Source organism: Topomyia yanbarensis, chromosome 3 (genome assembly GCF_030247195.1).
Source record: "Topomyia yanbarensis strain Yona2022 chromosome 3, ASM3024719v1, whole genome shotgun sequence".
NCBI lineage: Eukaryota > Metazoa > Arthropoda > Insecta > Diptera > Culicidae > Topomyia > Topomyia yanbarensis.
This window is the reverse complement of record NC_080672.1, coordinates 1,531,032-1,547,737: the sequence shown is the minus strand read 5'-3', so window position 1 is coordinate 1,547,737 and position 16,706 is coordinate 1,531,032. Positions and strand designations below refer to the sequence as shown.

Here is a 16,706-nt window from a genome sequence, read left to right as displayed (position 1 = left end):
TTCCGCCAACTTACCCCACACGTACCGGCAATTTACCCCGGGGCTGGGATAAGTTGGCGGCTTTTCCGCGTCACATACTTTTGTCTCTAGAAATGAAGACAACGTATCAACCATTTTTATAAAATTCAGAGATGTTGCCAACAGTCTGCCTTTCCATGTAACGTGTTATATTTTACAAGATCTACCAAAATCAAAGCGGTAAAAAAATTTAAACTGAAAACACCGCCAACTAGCCCCGGTCTCCCCTACTCGTGACAAAAATGTCAAAAATCGCTAGTAACATCCTGAAATCATGAACATAAATCACTCTACTTGTGACTAAAATATCACGATAACTTGAATAGAAATTACGAAAATCGTGACTAGGATACTAAAATCATGAATATAAATTACATTACTCATAATTAAAATATCAAAAATCGTGATTAAGATCCTGAAATCATGAACAAGAATCATTTATCATGACTAAAATATGACGATAACGTAAATAGAAATTACGAAAATCGGGCCTAAGATTCTGCAATCATGAATATAAATCACGATTCTGACAGAAAAATCCGATGGTACACTCAAGAATAAAAAATCACGGCGACGTGATGAGAAACTACAAAAATCGAAAGTAAGCTCCTGCAATCATTAACATCGTTAGTCATTTGGAAACACAATTAGTTTCAATAATACGAGTTCATTATTCATATATTCAGGAATTTGAAGACGGTTTTCGTAAATCCACAGTTCACGAAATTGTGATCTTTTTTCAGGAATTTATGAACGATTTTTTTCCGTTTGATGTTCGTTCAGCTTCATTGTTCGACATTCTTCTAGACATCATTAATTGTATTTTAATTAGTAATTAGCGTGATTCCAAAAACAGTATTATTTGCCATTGCATAATGTGATAGAACCAATATCTGATTCTATAGGTTTACTTTCGCCAACATTACCACACATCCTCAATCTGCTTAGTTTTGGGGGAATATTTCCCTATCGAAACCCAAACCAATTTCAAACACAAGCCGCGAAACCACATCAGCACGAGTAAGTACCAGCGTGCGGTGTCCCAATTCTGCAGCACGGTAAAAGTCAAAATTTGTTCCAACACGCAAATGCAATTTCATTTTCATTCAGCCCAAGTAATAACACAGTCCCAGTTTCGTGCCGTGATCGATTGTGCCTTGCAGGCCAAAAAGGCGAAATATTCTCGACCCGAATCCGACCGGGATAGTTCACCATTCATGAACGAGCGAGAGAGAGAGAGAGCGTTGCAAGATGCACACCATTCGTCATACTGCGGCAAGTCCAAAGTGTGGTTTTACTAAACAAGTCACTAAATCAGTCAACACTTATGCTGCCCGGCCTGGCACATATGTAAACGAGTAGGTACTGTACGGGTAAAGGTTAATTCCACGTGCCTTCGTGACCATTCCACGTCCACTCTGCACCGGGGGGGGGAAACTTGTCACGGAAGAGTCGCATTGTTTGCTCGGCAACGTTAATTAACTGTCGGTGCCCTGCCTGGATGGTGGTTTCCGGTCGTGTTTGCTTGACCAAATAAACACTGGCTTTAGCGTTATTAAATTTTAGTGGAAACTGTGCTCTCATTTTTTAAACTTTAAAATATTAACCGAGCATGGAAGTTGTGTTCTGTTGCGTGACAGTAATTCTCCCTTTAAAAGAGTAGTGGAACAGGAGGAATTCAATTTGTGTACTTGAACTTGAAACGCTCCACGTGTACTCTATCATATTTTCTTCACAGAATGATAAAGTCAATGAATTCCATGATTTTTTAGAATACATAATAGACTTTTCCTTCTATATCAAAGTTTCTAGCGATACTGAGTGTAATTTTGTCGTCACAACTCTTGATTCGTTTTGATATCTTCTGGTTTTCGACATCTCCGAACAAGAAAAATATCCAAATCATCAAAAAAAATTTTGTTGCGCTCTTCTAAACATTTTTAGTAAATAGTTTAAGATACAAATCCAATGAAAGTAGGCTACAGCCATATAGTCGTCGAATGGGTGCACCACAAACAATGTAAACAAGAATGGATAGGTGATGAAAGGAACAGAAATGCGCATGTCTCATCTGAAAACAGTCAAACACTCTCGCTTTCGGTACAGATGCACTGGCTGGTGCACGTGTACCTACAACCAGTGTTGAGCTATTCCTTAATCGCAGAAAAACTGTGCTAGCAAGGAAAAAATATTATCGATATCCAGTATGTGTATAGAAATAGGGATATGCCAGTGTCATTCGCATGGGTATTGATAAGTATGGTGCCTCTTGTAAGCATTTTTTTTAAAATAATGGATACCTTAGTAGAAAAGCACCATTATATTTAAAGTGAACAATGATTTCGTATGATTGCCTAAAGAAGTTCTTTGTGGATAAATATTGAGAGAATGATAATAATCAATGAAATCGCAGCAGAATTTTGGAAAGTTAATCCATCATTCATCAACAAACATTCTGCAACAATGTCGTTGCTTTTAGCACTCGAAAAAAACATCAATTCCTTCACCGCTGGAATATCGCCAAAAAGAAGCTGATCATCTCGTGCTGCTGCTGTCACTTTACTTTTGCCAGGAAATAAGTTGCCTTTCCACCGAATGACCTTTTCCTTCGCCAACTGTAGACCAGATGCTCTCATTTCCGCTTACTGTTAATTATAGTACAAATGTAGTTGCAATTGGTATAACTTACTGTGCGACATAAACAGACTATAATCGCATGCCAATTTATTGCAAAAAAAAAGAATTCTAGCGACATGAAAAAGATTGCCATCCAATTCCTGAAAGTTTCCCCTTAAATCGCTATCCGTGGGACGAATTCTGCTTATGTGTTTGGCGACGTCCAAGTCGGGTGATTCCGAGGAAAGACGCTAGTCTCACGAGTCAGTTGTCAAGCATTATGGATTTCCCTTACGGAAATTGTCAACAAAACAACGAATAGGAAGAAGAATTGATTTATGACAAAACCCTGACGAGCTGTGGAAACTGAACGTTCGAAAAAATACTGCATTGCACACTTGTTTTTTCCTCTGAATATCGACATTCTGACTCGGCATTCAAATGTACGACTCGAACGTTAGCCGCCACAGCACGCGAGACCCATCTTAGCGGTATGAATGAAATTTGCCACATACACGAAAGTTCGTCACAGAGACACAGCACTCCCGTGAACCCATTGAACAGTAACCAAACCAATCTAGTTGGCTCAGCAATAAAATCGTGGAGCAAATATTTTCACTCGTGGGTACTGCTCATTCCATACATGACACGTGCTCAGTCAGGTTTATCGATTATTTTCTTCACACTTTTTTGTTTTTTATGTATACTGTAAGCAATCGTATTTTCACAAATTTGCTAGCTACCATTTTTTTGACATGGCGCTCTGTTTCATCTTTTAAGCCACGCCTGGCTTTTAGATAGAACCAAAAAACTTTGCATGGGTGATTTTTGGATTGTAATCGCATATGGAATCATTTCTGCTTTTAACTGATGGTGTCTGCTTGTAGGCGCACAAGCTGTCCAAGCTGACTTGAGGCGAAAAAAAACTAAATTTACAAAATTTATAACCAAAATAAACACGAGCAAAAAATATCAAAACTTTGATTCCGCCCGTAATTGATACCTAGATTAATATCAAAGCTACACTCGACTTGACCTCGGACAATATGGAAATTGAAAGACCAATTTTATCGGCTCAATTAATGGATAGGAAATTAAGAAGCAAAAAATCAATGTTGTCCCTCCCGCGATTCCACAGTAAATCATGACAACTTGTACTGAATAACATTTTGGAGGGTTTAGATTGACAGAAGGCATTTGTTAGACGAGTTAAAGTTTTCATCATGATACTGCTGGAACAAGCGCCTTCCGATTTGAATCATGAGCGAACAGAATAAAGTTCAAGAACTAATCGGTGGGGAACTGTATTTTTAGTTCATTGGCGGGAGGTACTAAATTCTGGTATAAAATGTTAATATAAAAATGAATTTTGGAACGGTTCATACGTAAAGAATGTGAATGAACTTAGCGAATCGCTGCAAATTTATTTTAGAACACTGCTTTTAACTCTCTCGTTGCAACATGAGTAAATCCAATTTTAACAAGACAGAGAGGTTCTGGTTTTGGTAGTCTTTTATGGAAGGTATAACGTTCCCATAGGTTGCTATTGACTTGCATTTGCATTCGACTTCCGGTTCCGGAGCTACGGGTTGAAGAGTGCGATCACGTACGAAATTCCCATATAGATTGGAATCAGCATGTTATCTAAAAGATGCAAAATCTCATAAAATGTGTTCTATAAATTGCTTGGATTTATAGCTTCATCTCATTGGTTCCCAATCAAACTCACATTAAACACTTTGGACACCTTCTGCGGAACCGGAAGCATCGGGAAAGTGACTATGTTCCTGGAGTGCATTCACAACTGCTTCTTCGAAATGTCTGATTCTATTTTCTCAAATTTAGTCTCTAGTGAGTGCCTTTATGTTTATGTTTATTACCTGTTTATCACCAACAGGCCCCTTGACCCCAATGGTGGTTTCTTAAACTAATTACATTTTAAAACTGCCAATATTTTCGCTTTTATCGCATTCCGCGTCCGGTTGAAGTCAAAGGCCGTTGCCACGATTCGCTCATGGTGGTCGATAAGGTAGTTAAGAATACTAGAAAATGTCATCGCAGTTTCGTTCGCGTCGTCATTGTTAAGAGTTTATATCCAACAGCGTGCTAACGATGCTGTCGTAGTCAGCGTTTTTAAAATCGTAGACAAGAGCTTGAGACGTCTTCAAAATTCACTCCTAGGTTACCAGCGAATACAAGATGTAGTGGGGGATGATGACGCACCTGCTTGACTAAAGGAGTCGGTGCAGTGCAGCAGTACGGAGCGTAGTCCCGGGTACTTACAAAGCAGAGGTCCAATGTACGTCCATTCTCGTTGGTGACATTATTAATTTGCCGAAGAGTTGCGCTGCTGTAGTTGTCCAAAATACAACTGGCATTGTTAATAAGCGCAGATTTTTCGATATCCAATCGTAGAAAACCATTACTTGCCTGGCACCACGTCAAGCCAGGTAAGTTGAAGTCGCCCAGTAAAACAATATCATCAGGCGACAAAAGAAACGGAGGAAAGATGTACATCGATCAGGTTGGAATCACGAATTCTGTCAGGTGGAAAATACACAAAACACAGGAACAGATTGCGATCGGCAAGTTTCACTGATATCCACACTTGCTCGGAGCTCGCCCACCGGTCATCGTTGATCACTCGGGCTTTTATACCATGACGAACGGCGATAAGCACACCACCGCCTGATGTCTTGTGGTTGTTGAGGGTATTGCGGTCACAGCGGTAGACATCGAATGTTGAACCAAAGACCTGGCGAGACAGAGTACGGTTGTCGAGCCACGTCTCGGTCAAGGTGATAACGTCGTAATAGCAACCCGTGATCGCGAGCAAATAGCTGTCCGTTGATGAATTTAAGCCACCAACATTCTAGTAGTAAACCTCGATGTTGCTGGTGGACGGATCAGGTACAGCAGAGAGCGAAGCCATGTTGCCGTGTAGGAAGATCCTTTCGTCGCGCCCCAAAACGGAACGGTAGCAGCTTCGGGCGAGAGTCGTACGATGAGCTAGAAGCGTGAATCCGTTCAACCGTTGCACAGAGGAGTAACTGGGGTCGAATCCTGGCCAAAACTATTTATTGCGGCTATTGCTGTTATTATGCCTCAATATGAACTAAAATAGAAAATAACTGGTTTTTGGGACTATTTGGCATCTATCCATCTACCAGTGCAGGGGTCAATTTTCTTGATCCTTCCGAATACTAGTATTTTCGTTTTTCCCGCTGCATGAACAGTTGGTCAGTGGAAAAGGAAGAAGAAAAGGGATACCTGTGCACATATTCATAAAGATTAATTTTGCCAAATATAGTATTTGACCCTACCGCATTTTGGCGAACCACAAATTAGTAAAAATATCAATATTTTCAAATCGTTTGGAATTTGTGGATCGGAAAAGATCGGAAGAGGTTGTGTGTTTTTTGGATAGCCGGAATCTTGTTTTGTAATGTTGTTTCAGCAACCTTGCCGGATCTTGCCGTATAATGTAACTTTTTTATCATTCAAATTTGGAATAAATTGTTTAAAAAAGGTGTTTTTAAAGCTGGTCCAACACATAGCAACACTACTATTTTCGATTATTTTTAAGCTGAGGTTATACAACTAGTTGTGTTCAATTTCGTTTGTTATAATATTGTCTTATTTAATACAGTCATTATCATTTGAAAGCGATTTTGCTAATAAAAAAATGATTAAAAGCCCTTAAAATATCACCATTTTGCATCCATGCAAAAATTCTTTAGCAATTTTTGGCATACTCTTTATTTTTCCACAATATGCAGTATGCTTTTAGGTATCTAAAAAAAAATTAACTAAATAAAAAATCGAAAAATTTTTTTTTTTTGGTTATTGGCCAAGAATTTGTTCTAGTTACTCCTCTGTGCGTTGTATCGTTATAATTTGTATAATACTTGCCGAGAAAGGCGGCTTGGAAGACCCCTTCTCCACCCACACATACAGGACCGGGACGACTGTTGTACGCTGGAGGCAAGGGTTCGACTGCAGCGGGGGCATCGAGGGCTTCCATTGTACCAACTGCGTTGCATCCCAGTATGCGATCGGCATCGATACTCCTTCACAAGGGCGGTGTAGCTTGGTATAGTGGCATGGTCAATCGTTGCGGAGTCCTCTGCAGAATCATTGATGGGCCGGGTTGCATTAGAGAAGTACATGCTTCTTCTGGAGGTGGTAGAAAATCAGTTGGCGGGCTCCAAATGTTCTGGGTACGGCTGTCCTCAAATTCCCCGAAACAGTATGCCTTGCGGCCATGTGTCAAGGCTAAAAGCTGCATCACGGTACTTTGGGTGAACTCCTACTTTGAAGGATATGAAGTTCAAAGTACTGACATCTATGCCTTTCTTTAACAAGCGGAATAACTTTTATCTCCTCGTTACAATTTAGTCCTTCTTTAGACATTTTTTCCACAGTCTCTTTGCCAACGCTAGGATGGGGTGACCATATCAGACGAGTAAAAAACCAGGACAGTCGAAAGGGTACTGCTTCTCCCCGCTACCTCTCAATCGACATTGCCTTTTCCGCATGTTTTCAGCAGTTAAAAAGGTCTGGCAGGCATAGCTAAGACAGTAAAAAAGTTCTGGAAGTCTGGGAGGAAGAGCTCTGCCAGAAAATCTTTCATCGGAATTCAATCTCCAAGAATTTTTTCGGTTTTACACAAAGGCAGTTTTTACTACACCACCATCAGCAAACGTTTCATGCTGAGATGGTCTGTGCAGGACCGGCGAAGAGTCTTCAGTACTAAAAACACGACATTGACGTAAATCAGAAATATCTGCGATCCCAAGTAGCTTCCCTGCGCCATGCCTGGCAATCTCCAATGACAACCATTATCTCTCGGTTTGAGAGCTACAAAACCTACCGTTGTTACCAAAAATGTCTCCGTTTAATCGATTGTTATATGAAAACTGGCGGATAGCTTAGTGTAAATAATATCAGTTTAAGCCCGAGCTTGAAAAAATTGACATCCCTGCGTGAACTTAAAAGAAAACAAAATTCAATTCATACCCGTCGCAATGAATGAAATGTTTGGTTCGTTTCCCTCGTCTTTCGTTCTCCCAATACAGCGCATTTGGGATCGGACATGTTCGTTTTTCACAAGCCAACTGAATTTTGTTTCCATTCTACCTATGAGAGGGATTATTGAGCAAAACATATAGATTATGCAGTTCACTTATGCTCGAAAATGTACAAGATGCCAGCTTCTCCCTTCAAACTGTCCACATAAAAAATAACCATTGTTTCATCGATATCGACGAGGCACGAGATTAAAAAAACCATCGGAAGGTACAATTGGGAGATTTGACTGTATTAAGTTTTGTATGTCGCATTCCGATTGAGGAAGAATATATGTTGCAGTTATGTTTGCGGTCGGTTGTAACTGCGATCTGTAGCATAGTGAAAAGCGAAGACTGAATAAATAGAAATATATTAGGCTTACAGGAGAAAAACCAGGACAAATCAAGTATTTTCCTCGACTTCCCAGGACACCAGGACAGTCAATGCAAAACCAGGACATGTCCTGGGAAACCAGGACGTATGGTCACCCTACGCTAGGATGAAAACGGGAAAGATACATCTAGAGCAACGGCACGGGAGGAGAGGTACCGGAGTTTGGCCGGACTGGAGTAGCTGTTGAGACCGCGAAATTTGCTGGTTATTTTTGGATAACTCGGCCTTTAATTCAGCACAGACGTTTTCTCAGCGATAGCAGCGATAACACATCCAAGCGAAGAAACGGTGTCGCGAAAGCGAGCAAACTTCATAAGCTTGACACATTCATTGCACATCCAAAATAAATTTGGGTTTCCCGCACGTTTTTTCAAAAACGGCTTGTTAAGTTGTTTCCCACATTGCATATGTACCACATTTTTGCAAAAACCCATACATTCGATAAAGTCGTCATCCGATTTGACGGTTTTCGCGCAGTGATCGCATGCACTTGCCATAATGCGTGCCGATCCGAGAATGCGAACAATGAAATATAGATGGCGCTGCGTTCGGTGGAAAATTTTGGTGGTTAAGTCATAAAAGTTCACTCAATTGCGCTTCGCTGATTTTTTCGCAACACAGAAGCAAACAGGAGACACTTTCACACTGCACAATAATAATGTGAAAAACAAAATTCTCAATCGATTTACACGATAAACAACGATAAAAATTTCACAGATCTCGTCAAAAAGTAAAAATAGTTGGAGAGATTTATGTAAACAGCTAATCGGTAGGAATACACTGAACAAAAAAAAAAATGAAAGCTGCACCATCCCTATTGACTGCTAATACATTTCATTGGAATCGGAGTTCTAGTTCCCGTGTTACGGGTTTAGGTATGCGGTCACATGCGAAATTCCCATGCAAACCGGTTTACTCATTATTTATAAAAGGGGTGGGCGTAGCGTAGTTCCCGAGCAAACGAAAAACCCATAATACACCCATGCTCATGGGGTTTGACATGGGTGTTTAAAATGGGTTCAACCCATGAAAACACCATCACCCTGGTCCGGTAGATCCCATATAAAATACCATATGTTAGTGTATTTATGGGTTATCGAGACCATTTTATGGTGTCTTGATGGTTGTGAATATTGGCACGGACCATGTTTAAGGTCTTTTCAAGGGGCTATGTGGTGTTTGAACCCATGAGTATTTGCTCGGGTTGGTAAATCGATTGCCTTGTACGCAGCGCACCTGTGTTCGAGTCCCAACCCCGCACATAGGGTTAGAAATTTTTTATAAGAGATTTTTCTAACCCGAAGCGGCGAATGACCTTAAAGGTTAAAACCTCTCTAATCGAAACAAAAAAATAAAACATTTGGCATCAAAAAAACAAATTCGATTTTGAAATTTTCCTTTACTCCCCCCTTTGAGCATTTTTCATTTCAATTTATATTGGAATTTGCTGCGTGGCCGTCGTCTTCAACCCGTAACTCCGGAACCGGAAGTCCAATCAATAAAAAATTCAATCGCAGCCGATGGGAAAGTTGTACTTTCATTTCAGACAAAGTTTGCGCAAATCGGTCCAGCCATCTCTGAGAAACAGAGGTGACATTTTTTCCACATACACACATATATACATTAGGGTGGGACAAAAATTAGATTCCAGCTCCGAGCAACTTTTTAGGTACCATTTGGGTCCTAGAACAACTGTGCAAATTCTTAGCTCGATCGGTGAAACTATATTTTTGCGCCCACTGTTTAAAGTTTTCATGGGATTTTGTATGGGAAAATTAACTTTTACAAAATAATTCCTCCAAGAGTCGCCCATTACTTCCTAAAAATAAATCGTTATGTGGCTTTTATAGGAAATTTTACAAGGAAACAAAGTCTCGAAAACCACGAAGCGATTTGACGCTTGAGAAAAAAGTTATTAAGCAGAAACCGATTGATGATCTGACGATTGATAAAATATTCATTTTTTCTAGCACCACTGCTGTTGGTTATCCAATTATACGCAATTTTGTTTTATTCCTCTCTTAATGTGTCTAAATCGTTTATCTATACTATTTGGCCACTTCGCAAGGTTTGGAGGGATAAATTGAGGCTTCTTTTGTACATAATAAGAGAAAGTTAAAAATGTTGTATATAATTAGACCGTCAGAAGCAGTGATGCTATGAAAAGTGAAATTTTCATCAATCTTCAGGGCATCAATCGGTTTTTGCTTAATAACTTTTTCCACAAGCATCAGATCGTTTTGCAGTCTTCTAGTCTTTATTTCCTTGACAAATTTCCTATAAAAATCAGACATCCATTTATTTTTAGGACATAACGGACGACTAATGGAAGAATTAATTTGCAAAAGACAATTTTTCCATACGAAATCCCATGTCAACTTTAAACCGCTGGCGCAAAAATATAGTTTCACCGATCGAGCTAAAAATTTGCAGAGTTGTTCTGGGAGCTAAATGGGACCCGAAAAGTTACTCGGAGCCAAATTTTATTTTTTTCATATAACCATGTCCCACTCTAATATACATACACACACAGACATTTTCCGATCTCGACGAACTGAGTCGAATAGCATATGAAACTCGGCCCTCCGGGCCGGTATTAGGTTGACGGTTTTTAGAGTGATTGCATAACGTTTCTACATGAGAAAGGCAAAAAGGATAAATAGAAATTTCGGAAGGCCAGAAATCTTTTGAGATGAGGACGCCTTATTAGTTTTCTTATATCTGCTGGTGGTAGCTATTATTGGTCGTTAGTTGCTGGATATGACATTTATGACATTTCATGAAAAAAAATGCATGAAACACAGATGATTCCACAATAATATTTCAAATTTTGCGAAATAGTTCACGTGAAAATTTCATGACTATGTACAGTTGCATGAAATTGAAAATGATTTGGGTATCACTTCCACGCAACATAGATTGTGAATCATGTACTGGGAGTCATGAACCAATTTACGAATCCATGAGTAAAATCTTATGCTGTGAACTATTTCACAAGCACGAATAGTAACTCGTGACTAGTACGAATACATGAATAATATTTTATGAGCCATGAGCACGAATAATAAGTCGTGAGAATTATACTAGGAATCATGAACCAGTTCACGAATACACGTATATATTATGATTTTTTGAACTTTCACGAGAACAGAAATTGAATCGTGACTAATATATTAGGAATCATGAATTACTTTACGATAATTGACATGATCCATGAATAAAATTCCGAGTTTCGTGAAATAGCTCACGGTTAAATACTGTACTGTACTGTTTGATTTTGTTAACCAACTAAGAGCTACGATCATGATCGAGATATAGTAAATCAGTTTGCATAGTATAGTCGGACTCTGAATAATGTTCTTCAATCTATGAATAAAATCACGAGTCAATCTGTGGGGCTTTATGAATAATCTAGTCTAGTCTAGTCTAGTCTACACATACACAGCCAATACATACAGGAAGCTTGGAAAATTGCAAACATTCGCCTACAATTTTTCTTGTCAATATTAATGTTTGTGGTACATATGGTATGTGACACAATCATTAAAGCGGTCAGGCCAACTGTGCAGCATACAAAATGAAAATGGTTCAAAATTATGCGGCAATCAAATGATTCATTAAATAAATTATTTGATTAACAAATTGTTTTGAACCTTGCATACGGAAGAAACGTGGACAACTGTACCGACCGTTTCAATTTGATGGGTGTGTGATAAATCGTTGAGAGTGACTTGGCTAAGAGGGTTAATGTCAATCCTTTGGTCCTAAGTTCCTGGGATGGGGCAGAGGTTACTAGCTCTGTCCTGACCAATGAGCCAAGGTTACAGCGCCTTTACTCGCTCTCTAGAATAATGATAGAGAAAATTGGCGAAATCGATTATTTAGTTCTAAACATAAAAACAAAAACCCTTAAAGCAGCTTCAATGCTTTTGCATCATTAATCTGAACATAACAAATCAGAAGTACTGTAAGGAAGTGACCAACATGGCGAATAAAATGTTTCACTCGCTTGAACGAACTTAATCTGATTGATTTTAAATACATCTACCGTGGACTAAAACTAATGACATTTGCTGTAAAATTAAGGACAATTTCCAAAATCATCGAAATTATGGACATGTCCTTTGAAATAGGGACGATTGGTAACCCTAGCAATAGTCGAGTATCGGAGTGATTACAAAGTCTTCTTTATATGAGAAAGGTAAAGACGTATTAAGCATTCATTCCTTGACATATTAGAAAGAGTGTAAAACTCGTGGCGCGTAAAAAATCAGTATTTCAATTAAAGCACATTCCAGTAAGTCAACTTTGAAGTAACGCGGTATCGAACCCAAATTCACCATGTCTTATTAATCATGTATATACCTAATACCTGGTAGGTACTTATCTGATTCTCTCCTTGATGTTCCACGATAATCCGTTTTGTTTACTTTTCTTTAGACTCCTGTAGGCAAGTCTTTTTTTGAAACTGGATATACTACACATAAATACTAAAAAACCAACTCTAAGTAGGAAAGTAGGACAAATCCCACTCCATCAATTTGCATTTTTGCCATCATCTATTCAAAGAAATATAAATGCCACACTATAACCCACTCCATGGCAGAGTCATGCCGGAAATAGGTATCGAACTTGGAATAAGATTGTTCACACTCACATTTTTTATGTAAACGAAAAAATTTTCTTTGGTAAAAATAAAATCCAACCGTTGGTTTTATGAATAATGTTCATAAACTTGTGAGCTAGTTCACGTACAGAAAATCTAGTGGGTTATGACATGGCGGAAACCGTGACTGAAGTTACAAAAAATAATAAAAAAATAAAACCAAATATCTCCACTAACAAAAGCGTTATGCGTACGTTACAGAAGGGAAATTGAACATATAAAACACACAATGTTTGTTCATGGTCCTGTTTTCGTAACGTAAAAACGTGATTGTTTCAGAATTTATAGCACTTCATTCACGATTTTGGAAACAGCCTGATGCGGGATTTCTACCTTTTATTTTCCAATAGACTTAAAACCCAGGGGGACGGGCTTAGCGTAGTTGGTAAAGCAATTGCCTTGTCTCAGCTCACCAGGGTTCGATTCCCAACCCTGCATATTGGGTTAAAGATTTTTCCAAAAAAGGTTTCTCTAACCCGAAAAGAGGCGAACGACCCGAAGGTTGGAACCTCTATAATAAAAAAATCTTAGAACCCGATGGCAAGGCTTGTTCTACACGATCCTAAATATTCATCCTGGTTATCTCAATAGCACTATACTATTGGTACAAATTGATTGTCTGATTAGGAGTTGTAGGTGAACAATGAAGTGGGTAACATATTAATTTCTCCATTACAATAATAAATACTTTGTGTCCCTATTCTTTCTCACGAATATTTATTAAGCCTCACATTAAAATACATATACAAAAGTACATCCGTTTTGTTTAGCTTTCAATGGGGTTCTATTATCTATTCTAACATTCAAACAGCAAACAATGATAGCGTTGATTAATTAATACTATACTTTGTTGTGCCCTGTTTCATTCGAGATCTTATAACCCACGTCGATGACACAAATGTACCTCATCATCGGAGTGGAACGCAGTACAATGCTATCATGATGATAAAATGTGAAAAGTTGACGAGAAACCGAATAGAAAATGAGTGGGCAGGGCGGTCGCTTCGCTCTGGGCGTCACCATGGCTGATTGGAAAGTTTACTGTCATAAAAAAGGATGTGCATAATTGGTGCACAGAGCTTGTATTGTAGATGTTCGCTTCATATATCATCCAGTATAATTTTGTGAAGATGAATTTTTCACTATGACAATAGTCCAAACAGAGGTCTCAATGTTATATTATTTTTATTTTGAGCTATATACCTTTCTGTGCGGTGAGTCTTCGTTCGCAATCGAACTCAAGTAGATACAACGAAAAGATAAATCAAATAACGAAGATACTCCGCCCAAGATAAATCGAATCGAAATGAAATAAAATTCCGTCGGAGAAACCAGGTCAAGGATGTTGGCGAAAAAACGCGTTCTGAATGATACCCATCACATGAAATAGCTATATAGATCATCAACTGATTCGTGAAGTCAGATTGGTATAACAAAAGGAGTTCGAATAGAGTAAAAAACGATTTGAAGTGACATGTGATGTTTTGATGAACGATTGTCCTCCTCAGTAAGTCGTGGAAGCGTAGTACACCTTCATCCAATTCATCTTTATGCTTTTAAATTGGTTTTTGGCACATAAATTCAACGGTACATTATAATTCTGGCTTTATTGATGTTACATAATTTAAACCAGCTCTATCGTATGGTGAATTTCTTAACTTTTATGATATTTTCAGTTCATCAATACAAAATAAGTGTTCAAGACTGTTTGTACTGTGAGAAACTTCAAATAAATCAATATTCAGTGCCTACCAATCAAAGAGAGCCATATTTTTATTTGCATCCTACAAATCTAGTTAACCGAGACAATTGAATAGATCAACAAACTATACGACGTCCATTAACTACAAAGAACGTAGCACAACAAAATCCATCCCATCATTTTCCAGCTACAACTAACACATTCAATTAAACTACAGAAAATCAGTTCATCGATTAAAACGCTCTCGAGCTTGATAATAGTCAGCAAAATAAAAACAAAACACAGGAACATCAACCAACACTGTTCGGTTCTAGCGGGACTAGCGGACAATCAACTCCAGGAATTATTCCAAGCCAATCAAAGCAGGCAACAGGCAACTCATTGAACCCCCTTTCGTTTGGTGCACAGTCGCATAAACGATAATGGGACAGTTTTGATGCAAATTGGGCATCATATACAACTATGTAGACGTCGCAAGGTTACATATGTACATTTTATATTCTACAGTAGGATATTTGCATATAAATCGTCTGTACGCATGCTACACAGTTCCAGGGGGGAGCGGAATTGAAGGACCGTCGTTGTCGTCGTCGACAGAAGGGAATGAAAGTGGATTACATTAAAACTGACAACCAGAGCGCTTTTTATTGGAAAATCGCAGCAATGTTTTCTATATTTAGCTGCTCTGGCTATGCACAATAGGATCGTGCACTTCCCTCTATTCGCCCAACTGTTAGAGACAAAAATAAATCATTGAAACGCTTCAATGAGTTCCATTAGGCAGTCGCTGTTGACGTGTACTGCAAGGGCGCCACTGCGAGTATCGGGAGCTTTTGGAGTACCGTTCCGAACGGTTGCTGGTACCTAGAGGGAGTGAGGGAAGGAAAAGGGAAGGAGTAGTTACAACGGCACCGGTTCAGTATGGAGCACAATCTGCAACATCAACCGTCCAGGGAGGAGAGAGCGATGCGTCGAAAAGGTACATTTTCACTGGTAGATGATAAAGTTGATAGTGCCACTTTCTGATTGAAAATGAGTCCGGTTTATTACTAATGCAGATATCTGAATCGAATGTTTTATAAAGTTTACCTCCGAATTTTGGAATAAGTATTTCATTTCATACTTTTTAACGACATTCAATTAGCTAGAGATTACTGGGTAGGAAAAGATATGAAAATTTACAGCCACAATGGTGCTTAAATCTCCGGAAGTCGCGCAAATGGCTCACTGAACGAGCAGCCGCAGCTGTTCTAAGACGATTTCGCTAGATTTTCAGAGCAGCGTGCACTCAGTGCACTAGCGCGACTGCCGGAAGGTTAAGTGAGAGCAAGGATGTGAAATATAAAGATCGGAAAACTAGAAGCGGCAGGGTCATTAGAAACAGGCTTAAAATCTTACGGGCTAATCTTTTGTCTTCTGTTGGCAGGAGTCGAGCTTAGGCAGCATAACTACGAATCACTTAAGTCTAACAATATGTATTTCATTTTATATGTTTTTTTACAAACAAGCGATTGATCCTTTATTGTACTAGATTGTGCATTATGAAGACCAGATGAAATTAACATAACTTTGTCACGAATTTACCAATTTTCCATCGTACACTTTTCGTCGATTTCCAAACAAGAGTTTCAGCACATTCTTTGGACACTGTAGCCTTTTTAACTCTTTCACAATCCTTGCTGATTTACTAGCCTACTTATACACTCGCCACAATCGCCCTGCAACTTTCGATGGGCCGAAGCTAAGGGCAATTTGGTGGATTTGTGTGCTTCGCAACGAAATCAATACCGTTTTACATGAGTCAATTGAGAGCTGTTTTAGTGTAGTGTGTCGACACTGAATCCGACCAGAACAGCGGAGGGGTACTAAGCTTCTCATTAGGTACAGCAGACATTCTGATCGATAGCTTTCCGCAGATATAGTTTCGATAGAGTAAAACGTGGTATTGGTATTGCTTGCCATATCAGTACTATTTAACGAAATTTTTCCATTTCAATCGACCTATTCGCATCGGTTATATCATTCCCTAGGATAGCAGTATAATTGTATTGTTAACCTAAAAGGGTCTCTGAGTGGCTTTTTCAGAACTTCAGATTGCTCCGTTTCTTGAAAGGTTTGATCATTCCAGTGCTCGTTCCCACTTTATTGGCAAAATCACGTATTCACATTGAATTATACTTCCTAATTAGAGATATCACTTTTTGGTTCAGTTTCGCGTTGGAAGAACTAGGTTTTTGTCCC

General features: G+C 38.9%; 1 protein-coding gene across 6 annotated transcripts in view; it reads left to right on the top strand.

Moving 5' to 3' along the window:
- The window catches only part of LOC131693475 (hippocampus abundant transcript 1 protein), a 133,815-nt gene that overhangs the window by 63,473 nt on the left and 53,636 nt on the right, over nt 1-16,706 (top strand). For 5 of the 6 annotated variants that reach the window (XM_058981332.1, XM_058981328.1, XM_058981331.1 and 2 more), the window contains exon 2: nt 14,440-15,444. The exons of the other annotated variant lie outside the window; for it this stretch is intronic. In XM_058981332.1, coding sequence (XP_058837315.1) covers nt 15,387-15,444 — 58 coding nt within the window. In that variant the 5' untranslated portion in view covers nt 14,440-15,386. The remainder of the gene's footprint in view (nt 1-14,439; nt 15,445-16,706) is intronic. 6 annotated transcript variants of the gene reach the window in all.